The sequence below is a fragment of the Cupressus sempervirens genome, chromosome 1, assembly GCF_028749045.1.
Source record: "Cupressus sempervirens isolate cs-2001-9-10 chromosome 1, ASM2874904v1, whole genome shotgun sequence".
In the NCBI taxonomy this organism is placed as follows: Eukaryota; Viridiplantae; Streptophyta; class Pinopsida; order Cupressales; family Cupressaceae; genus Cupressus; species Cupressus sempervirens.
In genome coordinates, this window is record NC_143118.1 from 669,921,843 (window position 1) to 669,948,545 (window position 26,703).

At 34.0% G+C, this 26,703-nt stretch overlaps 1 protein-coding gene across 1 annotated transcript in view; it reads left to right on the top strand.

The window, feature by feature from the left end:
* Positions 1-26,703, top strand: part of LOC149579654 (rhodanese-like domain protein) — a 132,962-nt gene that overhangs the window by 37,879 nt on the left and 68,380 nt on the right. Inside the window, exons 3-7 of the mRNA XM_089786385.1 lie at positions 14,955-15,060; positions 15,154-15,427; positions 25,207-25,288; positions 25,881-25,963; positions 26,059-26,191. Coding sequence (XP_089642511.1) covers positions 14,955-15,060; positions 15,154-15,427; positions 25,207-25,288; positions 25,881-25,963; positions 26,059-26,191 — 678 coding nt within the window. The remainder of the gene's footprint in view (positions 1-14,954; positions 15,061-15,153; positions 15,428-25,206; positions 25,289-25,880; positions 25,964-26,058; positions 26,192-26,703) is intronic.

Genomic DNA, 26,703 nt, shown 5'->3' on the forward strand with positions numbered 1-26,703 from the left:
CCATTGCAGATTATGTGGAACACCTTATCCATAAGTGCTTTGAGTTCCAGGTTTTTACCTTTGGTTTAGTACCACTTAAAAACCTTTTTACCTGATGGAAACATTAATCTCACTGCATGAGCTACCATCAAGCTTTGAAGGACACATGGGCGAGTGAAGTATTTGATGTGCTTGAAAGTGAAGGAAAACAAAGTGAGCATGCAAAATTTTGTGTCAAAGAAGTGCAATGTATATTGAACGAAGTAGATATGGGATGATGAGAGATTATATGCAAAGTAATGCAAACTATAGAAATGAACATGGGGACACTGCTTGCAGTCATGAGACTGATTTGATGATACGTACCTTCTTTAAAGAGGAAGAAATGATATTCAGAGGGAGACCATTCAACTTCAGAGGGAGTTTGTGTGACAGAGGGAGAATCTCTAATTGTTTGCAAGCTTGTGTGGCAATATGACTACTAAAGCTCTATGCTTGATCAATTTGGAATTAACTCTCTTATTTTGGTAATCAAAGCAGTGAGAATGTTGCTTTTGCTGAGAGGGAGTCTTTGTTGAGAGAGAATCTCAACCATTCTTATATATGTTGCTAATGAGTTCTTCTTTATCAGAAAAGTTCAAGGGGGAACAACTTGTTCCACCCTCTACGACTAGGCATGGTGGAAATGCATTCTTCTTTGGGAGAGGTTTGAGGTGAATGCCCTCGTTCTGCCCTCTGTGAGTAGGTATGGTGGATCCACCCTCTACGAATAGGCATGGTGGAAGTCATGGGTGTGACTTTATGCCTTTTAATCTTATGCTTTTATAAAGTAGCTATGGTGAATAATGTTATGTAATGTCCCCACTATTAGGGTTATCTTGGGACAAGTAATACTTGCAAAATGATTGTTAGAATCATAACAATAACAAATCTAACTATATTATACTACCCTCTAATTTTACCCCAAGCTTAATGACGTCTCGAGATCGGGCTTCCTAACCCTTAGCTATTCTGCCGTCTTCTCAAGCAGTGCTCCCATGAAGGTTCTTGGATGGGACATTCTCTATCCAAGGCCAATCACATGCATATGTTGACATCATCAGAATATTCTGGCACATGGAGATTGACTATTAATCCTAGTCATGGTGGTCAGATGGAGATCTTAACGCTTTGCATACCCTATGCTAGAGATTCCCTTAATCTCCACGGTGTTAGTCTAATGGACTGGCACAATATTATCCATTTCTCATCTAGCCATTCATATAGTGTTACAAATCTCTGGCACTGGCATGATAACCATTTATACGAGGGTTTCACTTCCTGCACTGGCACTATGAGGTTCTATTTATTACTCATCTAGGCGTTTATACAAAGATACCCTCGATCCCTATACTAGTACTTAACCATTTATATAGAGTTGAGTATCATCCCTATACTGACACTATAGGAACTCAAGTAAGAAACATATTAATCTCTTCAATATAGATTTCTAAGTACTATTCTTAAATTAGTATAAATGTCCTCAATGCATTATTTTGAATTATATATATATTCATCTACTTTAGTAATGTAAGGAAGTAAACTTTACCTTAATTTTGTGATGCAGGAGCACCACCTCCATTCTCGAATTTAATATTTCAAGCCACTTTAGAATCTCGTTAAAATCATTGTCTAGTGTCGGGAAGTTTATTGTAATGGTTAAGTTATTCAACAATCATGTATTCTTGGGAAAACCCCAAAACATTATATTACATGTTAAATGTAATAGTCAACTGTATTACATATTAAATGTAATTAGTTGGATGGAAGTTTGATAACTACCCAAGAAACTTGTGCTTTAAATAGGCACCATTGTAATCAATAGAGAGTCAATAGGGAGAGAATAGTTGGGAAGAAAGAGGGAATAGAAAGAAATTCCAAACCATACCTTTGTAATCTGCAGATGATTTAGTAAAAGAAATATGTATTTCTATTTAATGACGTTCAATTTTCCTATTGTCTTATTCTGGAAGATCTTAATGGTTATTATTAGTGGTTATTACTATGTAGTCAATTAAGATTTTGCAGTGAAAGAACATAATAGTTATTGTTTCGGGATTCAAGCTATGGGAGAAGTCGATGCAATGATTTTGTGGGATAGAACAGGCATTACATAGTGTGTGAGTCAAGACTTGAGACGGTTTCAAAAAAAACGGTTATCATCCCTTGGCATGGCTTGAGTTTGAGAGGAAGGAACCGGATATTGCTTGGTTGGTTGTGAATGTATTTTTCACAAGTTGAAAGGTGGCAAACTGTTTGAGCATGCTGTGTGGACGTCAAGACCCGAGGAGACCTTTCTGGGATGGAGAGAGGCTCGTGGTATTCGTATGTATGCATGCCAAGCATATAGCCAGACGGTAATACATAAAGTCCTGCACTCTTGTTAATAGCAAGGTAACTAATGTAGCCCGAGTATGGATATAGGAGAAACCATGCTTTGTTAGTACTTGATAAATGACAAGTAGCATGAATATGGTAAAGATGAACTCGAGACCTGAAAGGCAGAAATTGTTACCACAAAGTGCTCATACTTGGTTGAGTTTGATATTGAAGTTGGTGTTGATATGTTTGGTGTAAAGAAGGAGCCCGATAGCTGACTACATTGTGTTTTCCATGGTTTTCGTGTAACCATCACTCGAACCTTGTTCACCCTCGAATGGTAAGGAAGATAGGGTATACAAATTTGTGATAAGTTTGATCCGGCATGTAAGACAGAGAGTGTTGGTGAGTTGTTTATCAAACATGATATCATTATATCCAGTAAACAATGTTATTGTTCAGAATGCCTCTTAATTTAAATGTCTTTTCAAGATGATATTGAAGCTATTTTGCAGATTATAAAGGATGGACCTTCTCTGTATTGCATCACTTTGGGATCGCTGCCCAATACTTCTACCACCTTGTACTTAACCAAATGGGTCCCTCTTTATTCTTCTAAATTTATTGACTAGCGCTGCAGGGTCAATCCCTACCCCTCACATTGGCATTCCCTCTTTGATAGGGCACATGTTCCATTGAAGGGAGGTGGGACATACTTCTGTGTTTTGACTTTATCTCCTACTAGTGTAATCCACGTGGGATTGTTAAGATTGTTTGCCACCTTTTATTTATTCACTTCATTTATGGGTCACTCCAATAAGGTTTTTCTTTCTCATGTGCTTGTATGGTAAACAATGCGCGGTTTGCCACATTGGATGGGTGCTGACTGGAATGTGGGCGTGTCTCCTGTTTCCTTCTTGGTTCCCTTTTTTAATTAGTGATGGGTCTTTGCTTGCATTGTGTTCTTCTTTGTCTTGTTATATTTCTTCGGTGGTGATGTTACTTGTATTTTTTGGTTCCTTCCTTTACTTATTACTTTCTTTGTGATTGGTAACCTTCTCCTTGTTGTTTGATTGGCACTGAGACTTATGTTTAATATCACCCCCTTTAAATATGATTTTTGCCTTAATATATTTTTCGATGTCCCCTTTGTGCCATAGGCAATGTAGTATATATATTACTTATATATCATTTGGTTCGTGTCTTTTTACACAACACGTGACATGGGACCCATTAGTGTATACAAAGTATGTTTTTTAACCTGGTGAACTTGTTTTAGAATTTAATTTATTTGTTTAGGTATTAGGTTATTTAGTTTTATTTTCATTTTTTGTAATTATTTATTTAATAATTAATTTGATTGTTAATTAATAGTTAATATATTTGAAATTTCATAATGAAGTAACTAATCTTATTTACCAATAATTTATAAATTAGTCAATATATAGATGGGCAATATCAATATTAATCTATAATCGATATTTTATTCTTTAATCAATTATTTAGGGATATCGACTATTGTAATTTAATATCAATTTTCATTATTGGAGGGGGATATTACAGTGCTACCCTCATGAAATTGCTTGTCCTCAAGTAATTATGATTCTCATTTGATTTGTTGGATCTTAATGAACCTTTAGATCTTGTTACATCGGTTTGTTCCATCTCCAAATTGAGTTTAAACAACCAAAGTTGAATATCCTATGAATGGTTCTACTTGATGGGTCATATTCTAATTGGGTTAGTACATACAAGATTGATCCCTTTTTTATACGGGGTGAATGATTGAACATAATTCAAGGTGATTAACTTATTAGTTTATTCACATTTGATGAAAAATAGATCTCTTAATGTCTAGGTTGGAGTAATTTCTAGGTTGGAGTAATTTGTTATTTTAAATCCAATTTAAATTATTTCATTGATGGCTTCATAATTGAAGGGTCAATGTATGATTAACCTTTAGAAGATGATTTTGTTTGAAGGCATTGTTGTTGCAATTGACAATTTTATTCAATGGAATATATTTAATGAATGACTTCTATATGTTGGCAAATGATCATTTTGAATTAATGTTCCTCCTTTTTGAATATTATTAAACTTATTTATGTATTCCCTTCCTTCGATTAGGCAGATTGATCAATTCATCTTCATTGCTTTGATACCATTGTAATGTCCCCACTATTAGGGTTATCTTGGGACAAGTAGTACCTACAAAGCAATTGTTAGAATCATAACAATAACAAATCTAAGTATACTATTCTACCCTCTAGTAAAATCCCAACCTTAATGACATCTCCAAATCAGGCTTCCTAACCTTTAGCTATTTTGCCGTCTTCTCATGTTTTGCTCCCACTAAGGTTCTTCTTGGACGAGACATCCTCTATCCAAGACCAATCACATATGCAAATGTTAACATTATCAGAATATTTCGGCATATGGAGATTGTCTATTAATCCTAGTCATGGTGGTTAGATGGAGACCTTAATGCCTCACATACCCCATGATAGAGATTCCCTTAATCTCCATGGTGTCAATCCAATTTATTGACACAATATTATCCATTTCTCATATAGCCATTCATTCAGGGTTACTCATCTCTTCGTTGACACAATAGCCATTTATACAAGGATGTTACTTCCTGCACTGGCACTATGAGGTTATATTTATTACTCATCTAGCCATTTATACAAACATACCCTCGATCCCTATACTAGTACTTAGCCATTATTATACAGTTGAGTATCATCCCTATATTGACACTATGGGAACTAAGTAAGAAAGATATTAATCTCTTTAATATAGATTTCTAAGTACCACTCTTGAATTACTATAAATGGCCTCAATGCATTATTCTGAATTATATATATAGACCACATTATAAAAGGAACTAAATATATATATATATATACTTTAATAATGTAAGGAAGTAAACTCTACCTTAACTTACCTTTGGGATCACTGCCCAATACTTTTACCGCCTTGTACTTGATCAAATGGGTCCCTCGCTATTCTTCTAATTTTACCGACTATCGCTGCACAATCAATTATGTCCCTCACATTGGCATTCCCTCTTTGATAGGGCACATGTTCTGTTGAAGGGAGGTGGGACATACTTTTGCGTGTTTGGCTTTATCTCTTGCTAGTGGAATCCATGTGGGAGTGTTAAGACTATTTGCCACCTTTTATTTATTCGCTTCATTTATGGGTCACACCAATAAGGTTCGCCTTTCTAATATGCTCATATGCTAAACAATGCGATGTTTGCCACATCGGATGGGTGCTGATTGAAATGTGGGCTCGCCTCCTGTTTCCTTCTCCATCGTGTTTCTTGGCTCCCTTTATTATTAGTGGTGGGTCCCTTGCTTGCATCATGTTCTTTCGTGTCTTGTAATATTTCTTCGCTGGTGATGTTACGTGTATTTTTTGGTTCCTTTCTTTACCTTGTTACTTTCTTTGTGACTGGTAACTTTCTACTTGTCATTCAATAGGCATTGACACTAATGTTTGATATCGTCCTCTTTAAACATGATTTTTGCCTTCATATATTTTTTGATATTCCCTTCGTGCTATCGGCGACGTAGTATATATACTCCTTATATATCGTTTGGTTCGTGTCTTTTGACACATGTGACATGAGACCCATTAGTGTTTACAAAATTTGTTTTTTAATTTGGTGAATTTGTTTTAGTTGTTAATTTATTTGTTTAGATATTAGGTTATTTAGTTATTTGTTTATTAATTGTAATTATTTATTAAATAATTAATCTGATTGTTATTAAATAGTTAATATATCTCATATTGAAGTAACTAATATTATTTAGTTAATATATTTTATAATGAAGTAACTAATGTTATTCACCAATTATTTATAAATTGGTCAATATATAGATGGGCAATATCATCATTAATCTATAATTGATATTTTATTCTTTACTTAATTATCTAGGGATATTGACTATTGTAATTTAATATCATTTTCATTATTGGAGGGGGATATTACATGTTATGCTGAGATAACAATGTTTTAATGAGAAAATCTGTGATGAGAATTTGTTTTTGACATCTTTGGTTGTAGCTATGTGCGCCTGCCATAATAAAGATCTCTCTCTTGCTAAGGGGGAGTGTTGAAGCTTATAGATGTGATAGATATTTTTACCTTTGATATTGCTATATGTTAAAACTATGAACTCTCTATTGCATCAACAACTATAGAAGAGATTTATGATGATATTTCCAAGAGAACATGACAAGGCATCCAAGGTGTGCTAGGTGTTTCGTTCTAAATACCTAACATTTTATTATATAAAGAGACTTGCATCATGCGTTTGGAAATCAGAAATCTGAAGATACTCGCATTTAAAATTGAAGAGACTTTTAATTATAATACAAAGAGTCTCTCAATATATATAAAATTGCTTTTTGTGATATCTATGGTATTTTTCATAGTTTGTGGACTCGGACTCTGAGAGTACTTGGCAAGCCCAAAATTTTTAACTTGGCAAAAACTCGCCATATACTTGACAAAAAATCGGGAAAAACTCAGCAACTCAAGAAATACTAATATTAAAAATCTCTTAAAGAAACATATATTTTTTGTAGAAGTCAATTACAAAATGTATCAAATTAGAAATTGACATCTCAACAGAGAAAATGAGATAGCATTATCATTATATGAAAAATGCATCTAATCTAATGTTTTCTCTGCATTGATGCTTTTTACCCACTTTTTTACATCTATAAATATGCGAGAGCTAAACTTGATAGTACTCGGCCAGCAAAAATAATTGAGAGTACTCGGTAACTCTGAGATTACTTGGAAAGTTTGCAAACTATGGTATTTTGGGTCCTATTAGGCCTCATATAGGCAAAAAAAGTGATTTTTGAGGAATTTTGCTTAGTTTTAGTTAAATAATCTTTTGTAAGGTCAATTTGCATCATTTAAAATCATTTTAGACCATTTCCAATCATTTTCCAAATTTACAAGTCTTTAGGCTTTAAAATGCAAAAGTTGCTCGAATTAGCATAGTGGTAAATATCGATATCTTTACAAAAAGAGGGAGAGAAACATGAAAAAGAAGTGGAAAAGTCACCTCATGAATGTGGATCAGTTTGTAATATCCCCCTCGGATGATAAAATTCAAAATTAAATAATAACTTTCATTCATATTTGTAACAAATATTTTAATGAAATAATTAAAATAATAACTGATTATTAGATAAATAATTATTAAATAAATCAATCAATATATGAAATTAATAATTAAAATAGAAGGTATCATATTTAATAAAAACATAGAAACAATGTAAGTATAAAACTAATAATTATTTCTAGACTATAAACTAATCTCCAAAATATTAAATGTAAACTCCATAGCGTCATTGGACGCGCCTAAAGTACACATCCCATAAAGGTGGGAGTATAGGGATATAAACTGCATATGGACTGAGGGATGAAAGAATAGAATAGGAAAAAAACATATTCGAACAAAGTAAGCAAAGCAATAAATAAAGGGAACCAAGTAATATGACAGGGAGATAACATGTAGTGTTAAAGACATGGTACTTACAATAAATAAAGTGGCATCCATGTAAAATATGTGAAGCAACGGAGAATAAAAAAAAGGTAAGGGAAGATCACGGGCATTACAATCAAACAAAATATTATGTATTTTCCAAGTCAGCCCGAAATTGTAGGAGGCACCACTATGTAAGGTAAAAATGACAAATTTTAATATTTTCTTCCAACATTATTTATGGGTATGATTTTATATATATAAGTTAATATTTATTTATTCAACTTATTTATGGATAAAAGGATAAATGTGTGAATATATAGAACATTAGGAAATTTTTGAAGAGTAATATGTAAATGATCATTTGTACTTAATGTGAATTATAATTTATATTTTTTATATATTTAGATATATATTATAATATGATTTTTATTTGTTGAATAATGTGAATATACTTTATTATGATAATATAGTTTCTAATGTGAGGAATATTGGATCTTGGATAATATTGTGTCAAGGTCATTGAACTGGCACCATGGAGATTAAGAGAATCTCTAGCATGGGGTATGTGAGGCATTAAGGTCTCCATCTGACCACCATGACTAGGACTAATAGAAAATCTCCATGTGCCACAATATTACGATGATGTCAACATATGCATATGTGATTGGCCTTGGATAGAGGATGTCTTGTCCAAGAAGAATCTTAAGGGTTGCCCTTCAGGGAAGACAATGGAGTCACTAAGGGTTAGGAAACCCGATCTGAAGACATCTTTAAGGTTGGGGTTTAAGAGAGAGTGTAGAATAGTGTAGTCAGATTTATTATTGTTTAAGTTCTAACATTTGTTTTACAAGTATTACTTCTCCCAAACTAACCCTAATAGTGGGGACATTACAGTGGTATCAGAGCTGTGATCTTGCCATCTTGTAGGGTAAGTGAAGTTATAAACATTTCAATCAATAAAAGATTAAACTCTTGAATATAAGTGATAAGGAAGCCTATAAACATGATTTCTCAAATGATGGATATATTTTCATAAATACAAGTTATTCTTGTCGATATGGGAGAGGAAGTGTAAATGCTCCTTAGGTAGATTTCAAGATGGGTAAGGACATGGTTTCTAATGCCTTGAAGAGTCTTCTCGTAGATGAGCATTTGGCACCTTGCGACATTCAAATTTTTATCCTCTTAAGGATGTCATGTATGAAGCAAAAGAGGTACTGAGATCAATACAACTATTAAATATAGTTCAATTCAAAATGTATATTGATGATCACCATAGAGACCATAAAACATATCATCAACTACAACAAAATGATGATCAATCAAACTATATCTTTTGATTACGGAGATGTCAATCAAATATACTTGTAATTCATTTGAGGCAACTCACCATTATCAAATCAATCAATCAATCTATGACTTGTTATTGTATGTCATTTAATCATCAAATACAATAAATCGATCACCAATTATGTTCAATCAATCACCCAATATTAAATGAGGATCGATCTTTTGTTCACTAGTCTAATTAGCACAGTAACACTCAAAGTGACTTCATTTATAACATTCAATACACTTAGATCTTTTATGTCTTGGCTATATTGTCGAATTCAAATCAAAGAGACTAAACATAGTTGTGTAACAAGAGATAAAATTTGTTATCAAACCAATCAAATAGAGTTCATAATTGCTTGAGGACAAACAATTTTGAGAGGGTAGAACTATAATATCCCCCTCTGATGATAAAATTCAAAATTAAATAATAACTTTCATTCATATTTGTAATAAATATTCTAATTAAATAATTAACATAATAACTGATTATTAGATAATTAATTATTAAATAAATCAAGGCAAGAACCTACAACACATCGGTAAATTGCGAACTTCTCATTGGGGAGGTCTTGGGTTCAAATCTATTAACACATAATAATAATTAATCTTAACAATAATAATAAATAATTTAGGCTTCGACCGATTACCTATCAATTTTTTTAAAAAAATTATTTATTAATTAAATCAATTGATATATGAAATTCATAATTAACATAAAAGGTATCATATTTAATAATAATATAAAGGCATCATATTTAACAATAACATAGAAACAATGTAAATATAAAACTAATAATTATTTATAGACTAAAACTAATCTCCAAAATATTGAGTGTATACTCCGCAGTGTCATTGGATGCACTTAAAGTACACATCCCATAAAGGTGGAAGTACGGGGATATAAATTGCATATGGTCCAAGGGATGAAAGAATAGAATAGGGAAAAAACATATTCAAAAGAAGTAATAAAGACAATAAATAAAGGGAACCAAGTAATATGATAGAGAGATAGCATTAGTGTTAAAGACATGGTACTTACAATAAATAAAGTGACATCCATGTAAAATATGTGAAGCAACGGAGAATAAAAAAAAGATTAAGTGAAGATCATGGGCATTACAATAAAACAAAATATTATATGTTTTCCAGGCCAGCCCGAAATTGTAGGAGGCACCACTGTGTAAGGTAAAAATGGTGAAAAATTCACCATTTTTACCTTACACAGTGGTGCCTCCTACAATTTCGGGCTGGCCTGGAAAACATATAATATTTTGTTTTATTGTAATGCCCATGATCTTCCCTATATATATATAAGTTTATATTTATTTATTTAAATTTTTTATGGATATAGGAATAAATGTGTGTGTATGTAGAACATACCGAAGAGTAATATGTAAATGATCATTTTATATTTTATCTATTTAGATATAATGTGATTTATATTTATTGAATATACTTTATTATGATAATCAATATAGTTCCTTATGTGAGGAATATTGGATCTTGGATAATATATTGTCGAGTCCATTGGACTAACACCATGGAGATTAAGCGAATCTCTAGCATGGGGTATGTGAGGCGTTAAGGTCTCCATTTGATTACCATGACTAGGATTAATAGAAAATCTCCATATGCCAAAATATTCTAATTATGTCAACATATGCATATGTGATTGGCCTTGGATAGAGGATGTCCTGTCGAATAAGAATCTTAAGGGTTGCGCTTCAGGGAAGATGATGAAATAACTAAGGGTTGGGAAACCCGATCTGGAGATGTCTTTAAGGTTGAGGTTTAAGATAGAGGGTAGAATAGTGTAGTTAGATTCTAAGTCACAAGGTTCGAGTTCGAGTTACAGTTCGACAACTATGAAGTTCAAAAAAAGTTCGACAAGGCAAAAAAATTGAAAAAAATTCGACATTAAATTTGCCTTATATAAATTTTTAAAAAATAATATATATATATATATATATATATATATATATATATATATATATGACCCTGATTCCTAGCTATGGGAAGGTTTGTAACTTTGTGGAGACAATTAAAGAGTATAATATTGTTTTTTACTTTTCTTTGCTAATAAAGAGATATAAAATAAAAAAATAACAATCTTTCTATTTAATCTTTTCTAATAAAATAAAACTTTAAAATTACAGAATTAAAAATAAATAAAAAACCACTGTAATAATAAGTAAATTTATAATCATTAAAAAAATAACATAAAATATACACATTATTAATGTTTTCCTAAAATAAATACATACAGATATTGATAAAGAAATAATAAACGTAAAATTATATCATAAGCTTACAAAACAGTAAAACATAATAATAAAAATAACATTTAATATTATTATCTAATTAAACTTTAAAACCTCAACAAATAAATAAAAATGTTATCAAACTGTCTATCAACAAATAAATAATAAAATTGTCATCAAATCATCAGCTAGAAATAGAAAAGCGAATGGAGCGGACGAACATATAAAGCAAACGCAAGGAACAAAGCTAAGCAAATGAAAATGGAGACGAACGGCAGGAGGCTAGAGCCAACGGGAGTCTGCAGCAGGGTATACGATTTGCCATGAGCTTCACACAAGACCCTCCAACGGCGTCATGATATTTAGATGCGATTTTTTTCCAAGGATTTTTTTGCCCTAACCGAGTTTCAAATGCACAGAAATATTTTTGCAATTTTTTTCCTTAATCGACCTTTAGAGGCGTAGACGAAGGGCATTGTTTTAGGAAAAAAGTTTGCCCAAAAATCCAAAAAACGATTTTTTACGAATTTTATGACAAACTTGGCGAATGTTTTTCATTTTTTAGAAGTTCGCTGAATTTCGAATCTGAAGCCGAAAATTCGGCGAACCCTGTGACATAGGTTAGATTTATTATTGTTTAAGTTCTAACATTTATTTTGTAGGTATTAGTTGTCCCAAACTAACCCTAGTAGTGGAGACATTACATAGTTAAAGAAATCATTCTGAACTTAAATAAGCCTTTTGGACTTCATTTGGGTGGACTGATGAAGATTTGAACTGAGTTTTTCAATGAAATTTCTTTACTTCCCTACTTTTTCTGAGTGTAAACAGTCTGAAAATGGTTCATTTTAATTTGTTTTTCTTCATCCCCATGACTTCTCAATGATTGGGGTTGATGGTACTCAAAATCTACTTTATTTTGGCATTGGTTTCAAGTTATATCATTTAGTGTTGATTGAGATATCATAAATTTGGTGTTGAAGGGTTAAAAACCCCACATGGGGTAACTTTTGAGCTTGTAAACTGTAAAACTTTCACTTGGCTTGGGAAAAATGCCCAAATCTTGTATACTGGTCTGTTTTTATATGTTTTTAATTGTTCCACAGGTGGAGGGCATGAGGACATCTACAATGGTTTTTGACTAAGTCACAAGGTTCGAACTCGAATTTGAGTTTGGCAACTATAAAATTTGAATGAAGTTCAGGAAGAGTAAAAATTCAGAAAAAAAATTCGAAATAAATCCGTCTTATGCAATTTTAATAATTTTTTGATATATATAACCTATAAATTATCAAATTAATTAAAATTGCTAAATAAATTTGAAAACTTTATAAGCATGATGACACGTTTATAAAGTATAAAACATAAGAAACATGAGAAATCACAATTGCAAAGATGTGCTTTTGTCGCAAAGGTACAATCAAAAGTCAAGACTTCATAACTTCAAAAAATCTCTAAATCGTCAAGAGCACTTGGCTTAGATGGTGTAGCATCATCATCAGTATCACTACCCAATTCCTCATCAAAAAAGCCGGGCTCATTTGGGTCTAGTACTGCTATGTCTCCTAAAGTTCGTTGTTGTGAAGAAGATGAGTCATTTGCTGATTTGTTCATGAGCAACTTAAATCTGCCGCTAACATAGACAAGATCTCCCAATATTTCAGACAATAACTTTTTCCTCCTTTTGGAATGGATGTAGTCAAAGCAACTCCAATTTCTCTCACAAGCTGATGAACTTGCTCCTTGGCTCACTATTCGAATGACAAAGCGTTGAAGTTCAAGAGTCTCTACCCATAGCTCATCCACCATCTATAACCAAGTGCCTCATTTCATGCCATATCATATTTGGTTGCTCCTATGCCAAACATCCCTTGTGCTTTCCTGTATTTCCAACACTGTTATCTAATTAGAGATGCAATTTTTGGATCTAGTTCAAATCTACTAATGGCTTCATAAAACCCGGCCATAATTTCAGCATTACCATGTCTATCAATGTGAAATAGTTTAGGCTCCAAACAACAAGTTGCTGCATGTTAAGGAATGTGCATTATTTACCATATTGAATGAACAGTCTCCCATAGCTCTATGTACTCTGCTTCCACATTGTTTAGTACCTTGTGAATAACTTCTTTGCAATGGTCCATGCTTTCATAAAGCATTCCCAGGCAAGGAGTGTTACCATCAACCATACATAGCACATCAACAATGGCTCGAATATACTTAAGACCTTTGCTCCACTTTCCCAAAAGCTACTATTTAAAACAATTTTCTTTATGATCTTCCCCTTGGCACTCTTAGAGAGTGTTGAATTTTCCCACTCATTGGAACAAATTACATATCTCAAAGCTGCTTTCTCTTCAACCACTCTTTTCAAAGTGATATAAAATGAAGCAAATCTTGTATCACAAGGCCCCAACAACTCCTTAGATGCATGTTGCATGTAAAGGCTCAATGTGAGACGATGATTTCAAGTTGCTCTTCCTCTATTAATTCCTTCATATATCCAAGGGAATTTAGCCAAGTCATGAGGCAACAAATTCAAATAATGAGTTGCACACGGACTTCAATAAATTTGTGAGTACTTCTCTACAATTAACTTTCCAGTTCTCAAACAATTTGTTGCACTATCAGTAAGCACTTGAATCACATTTGTCACCCCTACTTCAAGAATAAAAAAAATAAAGAATATGGTTGAAATCAATACCTTAAGCACTTTCGTCTGCTCTTTGGAAGGTATTTGCAATTCCACAATCAATCTCCTTAGAATACAATCACTTCACTTCAATCTTGCAAGATGGAGAGAGTAAAATGAGAGAGCAAATGTGAAATGAAATGTGTTTGGAAGCTCTTTATTAGGGTCGTTTTAAGGTTAGGAGGAAAAACTATAATAAAAAAAGTCATTTTAATGTTTTTTGGGCACACTTTGTAGCTTAATAGTCTTGGGTTCCTGTCAGTCTGTATAGGGTTCTCCCTAGTCTGCACTGGGTACCCCTGCGTATGTGGTGGGTCCGGGCAGGGTCTACATTCGGACCTGTGGGTTCGCCCAGGTCCATGGTGGTTCGAGCTGGAGGGAACCACAGGTCCAAACATGGCCCCCGCCTGGGCTTGCCATGTACCATTCTGCAAACCTGAATGTGGCTTGCTCCCGAACCTGACTCGAGGGTCCAGGGCGCAAACCTGGTAACATAGAGAATTACGCTTCAGCAAAAGAAAAACAAAGAGACGAGTATGGAGGTAGAGTCTGAGGCAGTAAGTGAAGAAATAACAATACATTCAGAATAAATTGTCTTGATAAACATAACGTTACCCAAGTTTCTGAAATAACTACTGGGATAATTGTTTTTTGAAAAAATAGTTTATTGGCCTAAATGGCTTCAATCTTAAATAATATTAGATGTGGAAAAAAGTATCAATGATAGTCAATCTGCAAACATAGCTACTATATGCATACATTTTTGATTTTTTTCATTCTTACTTATTAAATATACTTCTGTTGTTTGTGCAGGAGGTGGTATCTCTTGTTGCTTGTCCATTGGTCAGATCACCATCAATTTCAAATGCTGGAAAACATCTGTCTGCTATTGAATTTCATTCAATTCTTCAAATGGCTGGTAAGATCTGGTATCTGTAAACTAAATTATCTGGCATTCATATGGTATTTGTATGTACTATGTAGGATAACTAAAGGCCTCAAGAATTTGCAGGTGGAGTGCTTCAGGAAGATTGTGATCTCAACCGATATCATATAAATAATTCTCTTGATTTTTTGGCTTCACAATTAGAATGTGAAACTGGTGATCATCAACATCATGGGGGAATCGTTCTTTTGGATGCTAGGAATATGTATGAAACAAGAATTGGCAAGTTTTTACCTCCAGGACAGATTCAGACTTTAGATCCAAAGATTAGACAGTACAGTGATTTGCCTGCTTGGATAGATAGCCATGCAGAGCAGCTACGTGGCAACAACATTCTTATGTAATTATGGACCTTCGCACTTAATTTTGGCATTCTTTTATTTTTAGAAAACTTTGCATTTTACAAAATATTTTCTGATCTTGTTGCGTCACTTTCAAGGAGTAGTTTCTTGTCAAACATCTTTTAGCTTATGTTTTGAATATTGTTCATTGCTCTTTATAACCAGGTTCTGTAACTGTAACTATGTTGTCTTTGACCTCCAGGTCATAAGACCAGAATTAAATTAGGTTCCTTCTGTATTTCACATTTGCATTTTAACTGAAATTGATAACACGTACTTACAAGAACTGCAGTTGGCTTGCTGACCTCAACACTTTTACAATAATACGCATGATTTTCAGTTCAACAGTTCACTAATGTTGTTTACAAGTTACAGTTTTCTTTTACTTCTCGTGTTATTTCAGTTCTCTTGTATACAATGAATCGTTCTTGATATATGGGGCTTGAGCAGTGCCAATTATTATGGAGAATTGACAGTTGCATCAGTGGGTGTTGAATAACTTGGATCTTTTCTGCAAATGTACTAACATGGCCATTATAATTGATGATTTCCAAATTCAGATTTGGATCTCATATAAATATGAGAGGAGGAGACATGTCTCATGAAGAGACATGTCTCTACGATTAATCATCACTAGTTAACATATTTAATAGTAAACATATATGTAATATTAATTATATTATTATATAATAATATATAATATATAATATCTATAATATATATTATATTACATATATAATATATATTCTATATATAAGATAATTATCTCAAAGATGATTTACCATCAACAAAGTATCTCATGATAAAATCAATCTGACAGAAGCTACAACCTTAACACTCCTCTTAGCTAGGGAGGATTGATAGAACACATTATGCTCTCAAGAATAAGAAGAGATATCATCTCAGTATGAGACTAAATTTCTCACCTTTCATAACACAATATTGAAATAGTTTCCATTACTTTTAAAAAACACCACGTTAAGTGTGGTCTATAGTAGCAACTATGGTGTCTGGCAAGATCCGGCCCAAAGAACCATAACAAGTTTGCTATCATGGTGTTCGGAAAAATCTGGGCCAAAGAACCATGATAACAGGTCTACCATTTGTAAGATTGCTTCCTTACAATGGTTACCTTCTGACTGTTTGTTATCATGGTGTCTAGCAAAATCTGGCCCAAAGAACCATGATAATAGGTCTATCATTTATAAGATCGTCATCTTATAATGGTTACCTTCTGAATTTTCGTTATCATGGTGTCCTTCAAAATCCGGCCCAAAGAACCATGATAATAGGTCTACCATTTATAAGATCGTCATCTTATAATGGTTACCTTCTGACTTTTTGTTATCATGGTGTCTGGCAAAATCTGGCTCAAAGAACCATGATAACAGGTCTACCATTTATAAGATCATCATCTTATAATGGTTACCTTCTGTTTATATATGTTAATGAAAGATTGTCACCTTTCATTACATATCATACGTGAAATAGTAACCACCATGAACCAAGTCAGAGGGTGGTACAAAAGCTTTCACCTCATTTCACTCTCACATAGAAGAATGCATTACAAGGAATTTCACTTCGAACTTCTCCTCATAGAGAAGATATCATTCATAAAGGATTGCACCTCAAAATTATCCCTCTGAACAATGATCTTGGGTAGTCAAGTCCTATAGTTATTTCATTAGAAACTCTCTTCCCCCTAGGATTCTTGTTAGGCTCACCCTGAATTTGCTTTCAATCTTCCGATTTTCTAGTGATAAGTCAATACTTCCTCATGATGCACTCAAGAGTAGGCCCATCAAAATCATGTAGTCACAGACATGTATTTCTAGACTCCCTTTGAGTATTAATCTCCTAAGCTCCTGCGTTGCCTTCAAAGAAGTGTTATACTCCCTCTTAAGGTAGAAGGATACTCATAATCTCAATCATCAAAGATACTTGCTTCAAGAGCCTCACTTTATCCATCTTGATCATCAGGGTCTTTGGAACTACTATTATTAGATTGAGTCTGCACAATATTTGGTAGCACATGTAAAGTACCAACTTTCTTTCCCTGTAAGAACATTTTCAAAACATAAAGGAAAAGATCAAGACAAATAACCCTTATAGTATGTATAGAATTACATATAAGAGAGAGACTACAAAGAGTAGATAAATGTAAAAGACACAAATACTTATTTGCACATGAAGATTCAGAAATTATCCATTTAGATTATTTGAGAATGAAACATCTCCCCTCTAAATAAGGTTCAAGTGGGAATGGAACATTGACTATTATTCCCCCCCGCAATGTAAAATTTCCACTCATTTGTTTGAATTTTTTTGGTATCAAATATGACAACTCCTTTCTAAGTTCCAACTTGCTCTTTTCATCCATTTAAGCTCCAAACATTCGTTAAGCTTAATAGCAGAAGTGAAGACAAACTTGTCCACAATATGCCAATATCTTGATTGAGTATGATTGTGCCACTTGAATGATTCTACAACTCATACGTCAAGTTTCATTTATCTCATAGATAGTTTAATTAAAGTCACAACTTTTTTATGATGTACACAAGGGGTAGGCCCATTCACATAGTTGCATGAATTATAGTCCTCTTGACTCTTACAATTTATCGATCACTGAAGATTCCATCACAACATTGGTTTACTCCCTCTGAATCAATATGATCGACATCATTGACAGTTGACAAAACCATATCCACATTCTACTCCCTCTGAACATAAATCTTCTAAGCTTCTAAAATAAACTTTCCCTTAACAAAGTGTTAGACTCTCTCTAAATTTGATATTAATCCTCCTTTTTCTACAAGAACATTCTTGGAGGAAAAGATCAAGGCAAATAGCTCATACAAAATAAAATAAGAGAGAGACCATAACAATAATCAAGGATAATAAATAGTCTACTTAATGATATAAGATCATTTCACACACACACACACACACACACACACATATATATTCAATATTTTAATTTGTCTCCTATTTATTATTTTCCTATTAATAAATATATATCCTTGATGCTTTCTCAATATACCAATATTCATTAAAAGTATAATATAGTTTATATAATTTTTGTTACCACCTATAGTTTCAGTTATACTATCTCATATAATATAACTACAAAATAACTATTAATAATGTCACATATTTGCTTGGTATCCCTTTCTCCCCTTACATATTAATAATATAAATAATTTAAACAATAAAAAGAAAATCATACTACACCATATATACTTACCTTAATTTACTTTCTTATGAGTGGACCCCAATACCTGGTACCTTGCTGGCAGCCTCCACTATATGTGGTTGTGGGTCTCATTCCTACTTAATGGGGTGAGGTGGCATCTTGTGGTGGAGTAATTACAATCCTTGCTTAGTAGATGGTGAATATTTCTGCTATTCCTTATAGCAGTTTAGTTGGCCTTATCCATATTTTCGCATGGATTGACTGTCCAAAGTAATAGTCAGAGGCAATGTAATGCTTGATTTCATTAATATGATTTTTATATACAATTATAATCTTTGCTCTATATGATTACATGACCTTTCACTATCTCTCGGGAGCCAACATACAATTAGCATGATAGTTTATCCACTTCGGTGTTGATTGTGCTTACCTCAATAGAGTAAGGTAAATGATGTTGAATCCTCCAATCGTTTTAATGGTATAGCAATGTTATATTTTGTCATAGTGTATTTGACTCGACATGTATAGTGTTCCTTAATCCTTGATTGGTCTCTACTACGTGATCTATCATTGGGTCCCAAGTGAATCTACCAATGACATTGATCACTCCTTTTGCCACGTAACCTGATGTGCTAGATTTTCTTTTAAATTTTTTTTTTTTGGCAATGATATTTTTGTTAAGACGACAAACATATGATGTAATTTCCCCATTGGTTGCTAGCATCAGTATTTCAGGGATTAGCCTAATATTGGATCCTTGTAGGCTAATGAGGATGCTTAGAGGGTCTTTCGAGGATTGGTTCATCTCCAACATTCAACGATTCATGGATTTGGCCTTCGTTCGATGTCATTTAGACTCCATTTGCCATACTATGTATAGTAAGTCAAGCGTAATAGAGATGGACCCTTTCTATTTTTATAAAGTGTATTTGGTCACATGGGGAATTATGAGGATAGATTCCTATTTTAGACGGCATGGCAATCAAACAAGTATTTCAAGAGATATTAAAGTTTGAGTGACTTAAGTGATTTATTTAAATATTTAATGTTATAAAGTTATAAAGTCACTTAAGTGACTAAAAGACGAAATTGGCTTTTAATCCCACATTGCCTAGTTGTTTGTGTCTTCCCTCATATTGAGGTTATAAAACTGTGGAGCTACATTGGGATTCACACAACAAATACTTGTTATTATTCAAATCCTAATCTCATTCAGGACCCTCGTGCTATTCGTTGTTTGGTGAGGAAGATTGTAGAGACCTTAGCTACAATACTTCCCAATAGGGATTTTGTGGTTGGACTTGCTAAGATCCTGCCCAACCAATAGCTTAGAGTCAGAGATTGGAGTCATCTTCCGATTTCCAATTTGATGACAATGGGCCCTTGATAGAGATTATCGGCATTACACTGTGAGGAGCGCTTATCACTTTTATTTTGACCCACAGGTCAAGGACTTGGTTTTCTGCATTAGGGATGGTGACAGAAGGTTTGGTATTCATTACACCCAAGGAGGGCGTACTTCTTTGCCAATGGAGGGAGATTCTGAGATATAGGGTTTTGTGAAACAGTTGGATGTGCTAGTGAATGAGATGAATCAAAATCACAAACGGATGACCCGACTGATTTCGAATCCGAGATTTGAGTAGAGAATGATATCACCTTTTCTAGGATCAGAAGGTGATGATACAGTTGTGGCTTCAGATTTGTGGGACACTTCTTATGGGACACTACATGAGTTGGGCACACTTAAGGTGGAATGTGATGAGGATTTATGTCAGGTTAAGTCAAGTGATGCAGTTTTCGGCATGAGTTCCCCAGATCATGTTTCCGATGGCGATGTAGCAATAGTGGGAGTAGGAGCATGCGGGGATACTATCATATCGGTTGCCACTTTTGTGTCAGTTCAACCATGCATTGACGATTTTAGCAGTATGCATGTGGTTGTATGTGTGCTTCAATGATAGTACACTTGTTATTATTGATGAGGTGAGCGATGCAGTGATAGAGTCATGTTACACTATCGATCAATAAAGTGTTGATGTTCACTTCATGGATAATTCTACGTTTGACATGGATGCAACATTGTCTTATGACAATCCGTTGTTTGAGTTTGAGGTTGATCACTCACCTGAGTGGAGTTAGGCTCAGTTTTCACCATCTTTAAAGATTCAATTTTGTGTTGCGGAAAATAGTAATGTTCCTATGTCCACAGATTTTGACGTGGCTACACCTATGGTTGATATAGTGGGCCTGAGTACAGATGGTTCTCTTGTAGCAATGTCTCTCCAAGGGATTGTTGATCTGAATTGCAGTCTAGTTTATATTATATGGGTGAGAACTAGGATGGAGATATTTCTTGTGGCGGATTCTTATGGTGATATTCTAACCCCTACATCATTAGCACAAGTTTTGAGTGCTATACTACAAGTTATGTTGTTGGTCCTGTTGATGTTAGTAGTATGCAGTTGGTTCAGTGTTAATAGGGGTGTCACCTACTACTTCATTTGGGATCTAGGGGGAGGTTGGAGTTCACTGTTATTGTTGGATTGCTTGAGGGCAAGCAATCTCGGGAAGGGAGGACTGTAATGTTCCCATTGGTTGCCAGCATCAGTATTTTAGGGATAAGCCTAATATTGGATCCTCGTAGGCTAATGAGGATGGTTAGAGGGTCTTCCGAGGATTGGTTCATCTCCAACATTCAACGATTCATGGATTTGGCCTTCGTTCGATGTCATTTAGACTCCATTTGCCATACTTACTATGTATAGTAAGTCAAGGGTAATAGAGATGGACCCTTTCTATTTTTAGAAAGTGTATTTCGTCACATGGGGAATTATGAGGAGAGATTCTTATTTTAGACGGCATGGCAATCAGACAAGTTTTTCAAGAGATATTAAAGTTTGAGTGACTTAAGTGATTTATTTAAATATTTAATGTTATAAAGTCACTTAAGTGAATAAAAGACGAAATTGATTTTTAATCCCATATTGTCTAGTTGTTTGTGTCTTCCCTCATATTGAGGTTATATTGTGGAGCTACATTGGGATTCACACAACGAATATTTGTTATTATTCAAATCCTAATCGGTTGCTTGAATGTGACTGGGTATTTCCTAAGGACGAAACCCCTTAAGGAAAGAGTGAGACTAGATTCAAACCTAGCCTCTCACCATTTGCACTTCAGAGTTATGATTCTAGATTGATTCATTGAAGATCTTTGAGAAAGTGGGAGTTCAGCGGCAGAGAGGATACAAGTGTTTGAAGACCTCCAAGGAATTAATACATACAGGTTAGTGCTTGTGTTTTATGTTGGACAATAGGCAAGGTAGGCAAACTTTACCATAGCCAAGTAAGGAGGGTTTTTGAAGATTACAGTCTGAGCATAGTTTGAGAATCGGGCTACTCACAACAGGTCATCACACAACAGGGTTGGCAGTCGCTTATACATAAGAGGTTGGGTGTGGAAGGCAGACCACATATAGTCGGTATATCTCAGTCTGCGATCAGTTAGCAGCACCACGTAGGAGTATACAGACCGACAGAGTTAGCAAATAGGGTGGTGGTCACGACAGTTGCCAGCTTGATTGAAAACCCAAGCATTGTGGGGACTCCATTCTGAGTGTCACCTACAGGCGGAGCAGGGATATAATCCCGAGTGAAGAAAGGTACCAGTAATGTTGCTTTGGCATACGGATAACTATCTACAACACCATCATATATAGCAGGGACTCTGAAGAATCCACGAGCATTGTCACTTCAGGTGCTGCGTAACCCTTCTTGCACTTTATATATTTATTAGAACCAAATCTTTACATCAGGTGAGTGTAATATTGCTGTATGCACATTGTAATATTGATTTGTGAGTGAAATATCCATTTCTGAGGTTCAGCATTTATACTGCTGTATGAACATTGTTATGAGATAGCCTTCTATCATTTCATAATAGGTGAATTGGAATTCTCAAGCTTACTAGAATAGCTTTTTTATTTATATTGTCTACTTGACTAATATTTGTTCGAAAGAAATTGGTATTCAAGCATTTAGCTCAATTGCTTGCAAACTGTTCGTAAAATGTCCATGAAGAAACTCTGAAATTTTTTGTAAGCTAGGGAAGGGTTATTACCAAGGTTAGATTCCAACTATTGACATAATGTCAATCTACAAAATCATGATTAAAGGATAATGTGTGCTTTTTGAGGTCTAGTTAAGATTATTACATGTATCTTTCAAGAATCAAGTATTCAGTCAGTCTGAAAAGGTTACCAGTAAATTGTGAGAAGTACACCAATTGTTTGATATATTGTCTAGTGTTTGGAACTCTCAGTTTGAGAGATATTGCTCAGAATAAATAAATCAGATTGCTCACCAATTATTTGTTCAAATTCCTATGCTCTGAAATATGGGTTTCTTCGAATATAATCAGTGCTGACACATAATAATCTAGTATGGATTATTACATACGATCGGCCAATAACCTGCAACTTCTCATTCCAAAATTTTCCAAAACTTTGACAAATATCATTGTCACCTTCACGACTTGTGCTTTTCCCTCCATTGACCCCCGAACTTGGCAGAATGATGTGTCTGTACTTCAAACCTCAAATGACCTCTTAATTTTGCAAGGTCATTGGGAAACGGGGAGACTTGGAGGTCTCCGATACTAGAACTGGTATTGGTACGAGAATTTTTCAAAACTAGGAGATGGGGGTACTTGGAGAAGGCAATTTTTTTTAATAATTTAAAGAGTCTAATACTAAATACAAAATTTGAAAATAATAATATTGTAAAACTAAAAGACCAAAGTAAATAATAATAATGTCACATTAATATAGAGTCAAATATTTCAAAACTCACGTAATCATAATATTGTATCTCATTGGTCTTAATTTTTGCAATAAAAACATTAAAATGAGGGCTAAAATATATAAAATTATTTAATATTATTTTTTATCAGGAGACTTCGGGGGGACTTCACTATTTGGATTAGGAGACTGGGAGACTTTAGGAAACTTCATCATGAAGTCTCCAACCTTTTTTGAGGTCTCTGGAGATTGAGACACGACTTTTAGGGGGGAGATGGGTCTCCCCATAACCATATAATTTTCTTATGCTTTAATTGTTTAATGTTGTTTGCTTACTCGCATTCACTTTCAATCTTAGTGTGTATATTTTATTTGATTCCCAAGTTTTCTAAACATAAGTTACATAATGAATCACCTGTAGATGCTAACCAGCTATAGCTTATTCACATACTTGCCATTTTGTGTTAAAACATTGTCAATTGCATGTCCTCGTATAGAGAGTCCCTATTTTGGAATGAACAATGGTTCATTGTTGATGTTGTGACATTTTCCATTTGGTTTTCATGATTTATAAGACCCTTCCACCTCGATCCATTTGTTATTACTGTGGTAATGTATATTTTCCCGTCCATATCAGATGTTAAGAACATGCGGAATCGCTGACTCTGTTGTCTCATTTAGCGCTGAGTGTTTACTTGTTTTCATCCTTTCCCAGATTACATATAAGTTGTATTGCCGCTGGCTGTAATCTTTCTTTGTTTCTTAATGGTCTTTTATATGTGCAGAAACATTATGAGCTCACTCTGTGTTTGACTGTTCGTCGTTTACTTCTTTTTGATTAACATATTCTTCACATTTTATTTTAATTGCTCGCATACATACAAATCATTACTCAGGTCATCAACAATGAAGACTGAGTATATGTATAATTTTATTGACTATCCACGGATCCCTGTGTCATTTTTCAGACTGCGATCACTAAAGGATATGTCTTTCCCTCTTTGTGATGCTATCATACTTGGACTATGTGATTTATCAACCCGAGTATAGTTCCCATACTGAATCCGAATCTAAAGGTGGTATGGGAAGCAGTGGCAACTTCCAGTCTCTAAAAGTTTCGTACTCATCCTTCAGGTTATATGATGAATTAAGAAGTTGCTCTTCCTGTGTTGTACGCTTCCTTCAGCGGCAACAGTAATCAATAATGCATTCAATGCTATGTCAATCTAGCCCATCTACAGTGAACCACTGAGGACCATCCATTTGAATGCAAATGTTTTTCCATTATCGAGTAGTCTTTCTTTTCTACATTTGCAGCATGGCTTTGATACCATGTTGAATAACTTGGATCTTTTCTGCAAATGTACTAACATGGTCATTATAATTGATGATTTCCAAATGCAGATTTTGGATCTCATATAAATATGAGGAGACATGTCTAATGAAGAGACATGTCTCTATGATTAATTATCACTAGTTAACATATTTAATAGTAATCATATATGTAATATAAATATTGCATATATAATATATATTCTATAGATAAGATAATTATCTCAAAGATGATTTACCATCAACAAGGTATCTCATGATAAAATCAATCCGACAGAAGCTACAAACAGTGTGGTGTTTGAATATGCCATTTTTCTTTTCTTGATTGTTTCAGGGGTACAGTGTTAAAAAAAGAGGAAAGCTACATGTTGTGGAAATATCATTTGCTTCAACACCTTGGCTAATGTGATAGTAGCTTAGCCATTTATGTTTTACTTTAAACTTGACTGCAGGTACTGCACCGGAGGAGTTCGGTGTGAAATGGCATCTGCATATATCAGAACGAAAGGTTCAGGCTATGAAAATATTTACCAGGTAATTGTGAAGTTTTTCAAGTGACTTCAATTTTACACTTTTATATGAAAGTAAACTCTAAGAAATTCGTGATGTAGCATCATAATTAGCATTTATCTTTCATATATGGTATGTTAAGATAATTATTTATATCTTGCACACTAGCTGTCAGATATTTCATATTTCTAATTATAATGCTTAGGCATACTTCATGAGGAAAACAAACATACAATTTCGCTTATTATCATTGCTATTAGATGTTTACCACATAGTTTCTCAAGCTGTACTAAGTTTAAAACTTCTAATAGTATCTCTCTAAATATGACATCATGGCTTGGACATGCTTTCTAGATCTACATTCTTTCATGATTAGAAATTCATATTTATAAAAACATTAAATGAATATCTATTACTTGTATGAAGGTTTGATTTTCAGACAATAGTTTTTCCACTTCTGCTCAAGCTTTTAATACTACTTCCAGAGAATCAAAATTTTAATTGATCCAAGCACTAATTGTATTTCTTGTAGTGAATGCTTAGCTCAAACTGCTATCTAGTACTTAATTTCACATCTGTTTGCATGTTTACTCTTAAATCATTTTTTTCCTTGCAGTTATCTGGTGGTATTCAGTGTTACTTAGAGGCATATCCCAATGGGGGGTTCTTCAAAGGAAAAAACTTTGTTTTTGACCCCAGGTGTGCACATCTTTTCTTGTTCAGTGATGGTTTTAGTTTGGTGGTTTTGAGTGTATATATTTTGGGGATATTCTCCTTAGGACACTTTCCTGCAGGATTTCAGTTGGAAGCACTGATACAGGAGTTATTGGCTCATGCTTACTTTGTGGTGAATCTTTTGATGATTACTCTTCACGCAGTCGATGTTCTTATTGCCGTATGTTAGTCTTAGTCTGCAATACATGCCAGGTTTGGAATGTATTCAATGCTGTAATGCTTACATTTCTTTAGTGCATCATATGTAGCTGAGGTTTTTTACTACCCAACACTTGTTTAAGGTAGCTGAATGTCTTTTCTGAGTCAAATTAAGCTACTTTGTTTATTTTTGGACATGAATACATCACCTTTCTTTTTCTCTTTCTTGGACATTGAAGGCTGCAAAGCTAGTTTTAGTTATTTACACCATTTTCAACACTCAATTGAGAAATTATGTGCATTCTAGTTTTCATTATATGTGCATGAAATACAAACTGTTTGTGTATGCCTTTAAAGGAGCCTTTTGGCTCTAGATGTTCACAGTGTTCTGATGGAACACCCACCTGTTAATTGGTACAGCATATGAGCTGGAGATGATGTAGTCAGAAACCACAACTGAGCATGTGATTTCCTTGACAAACACAAATGGAAAGAAAATATTATGCAATGCTGAATAGAAGTATGACACGACCTACAATGCAAGATGCAGGGACCTACTCTGGTGC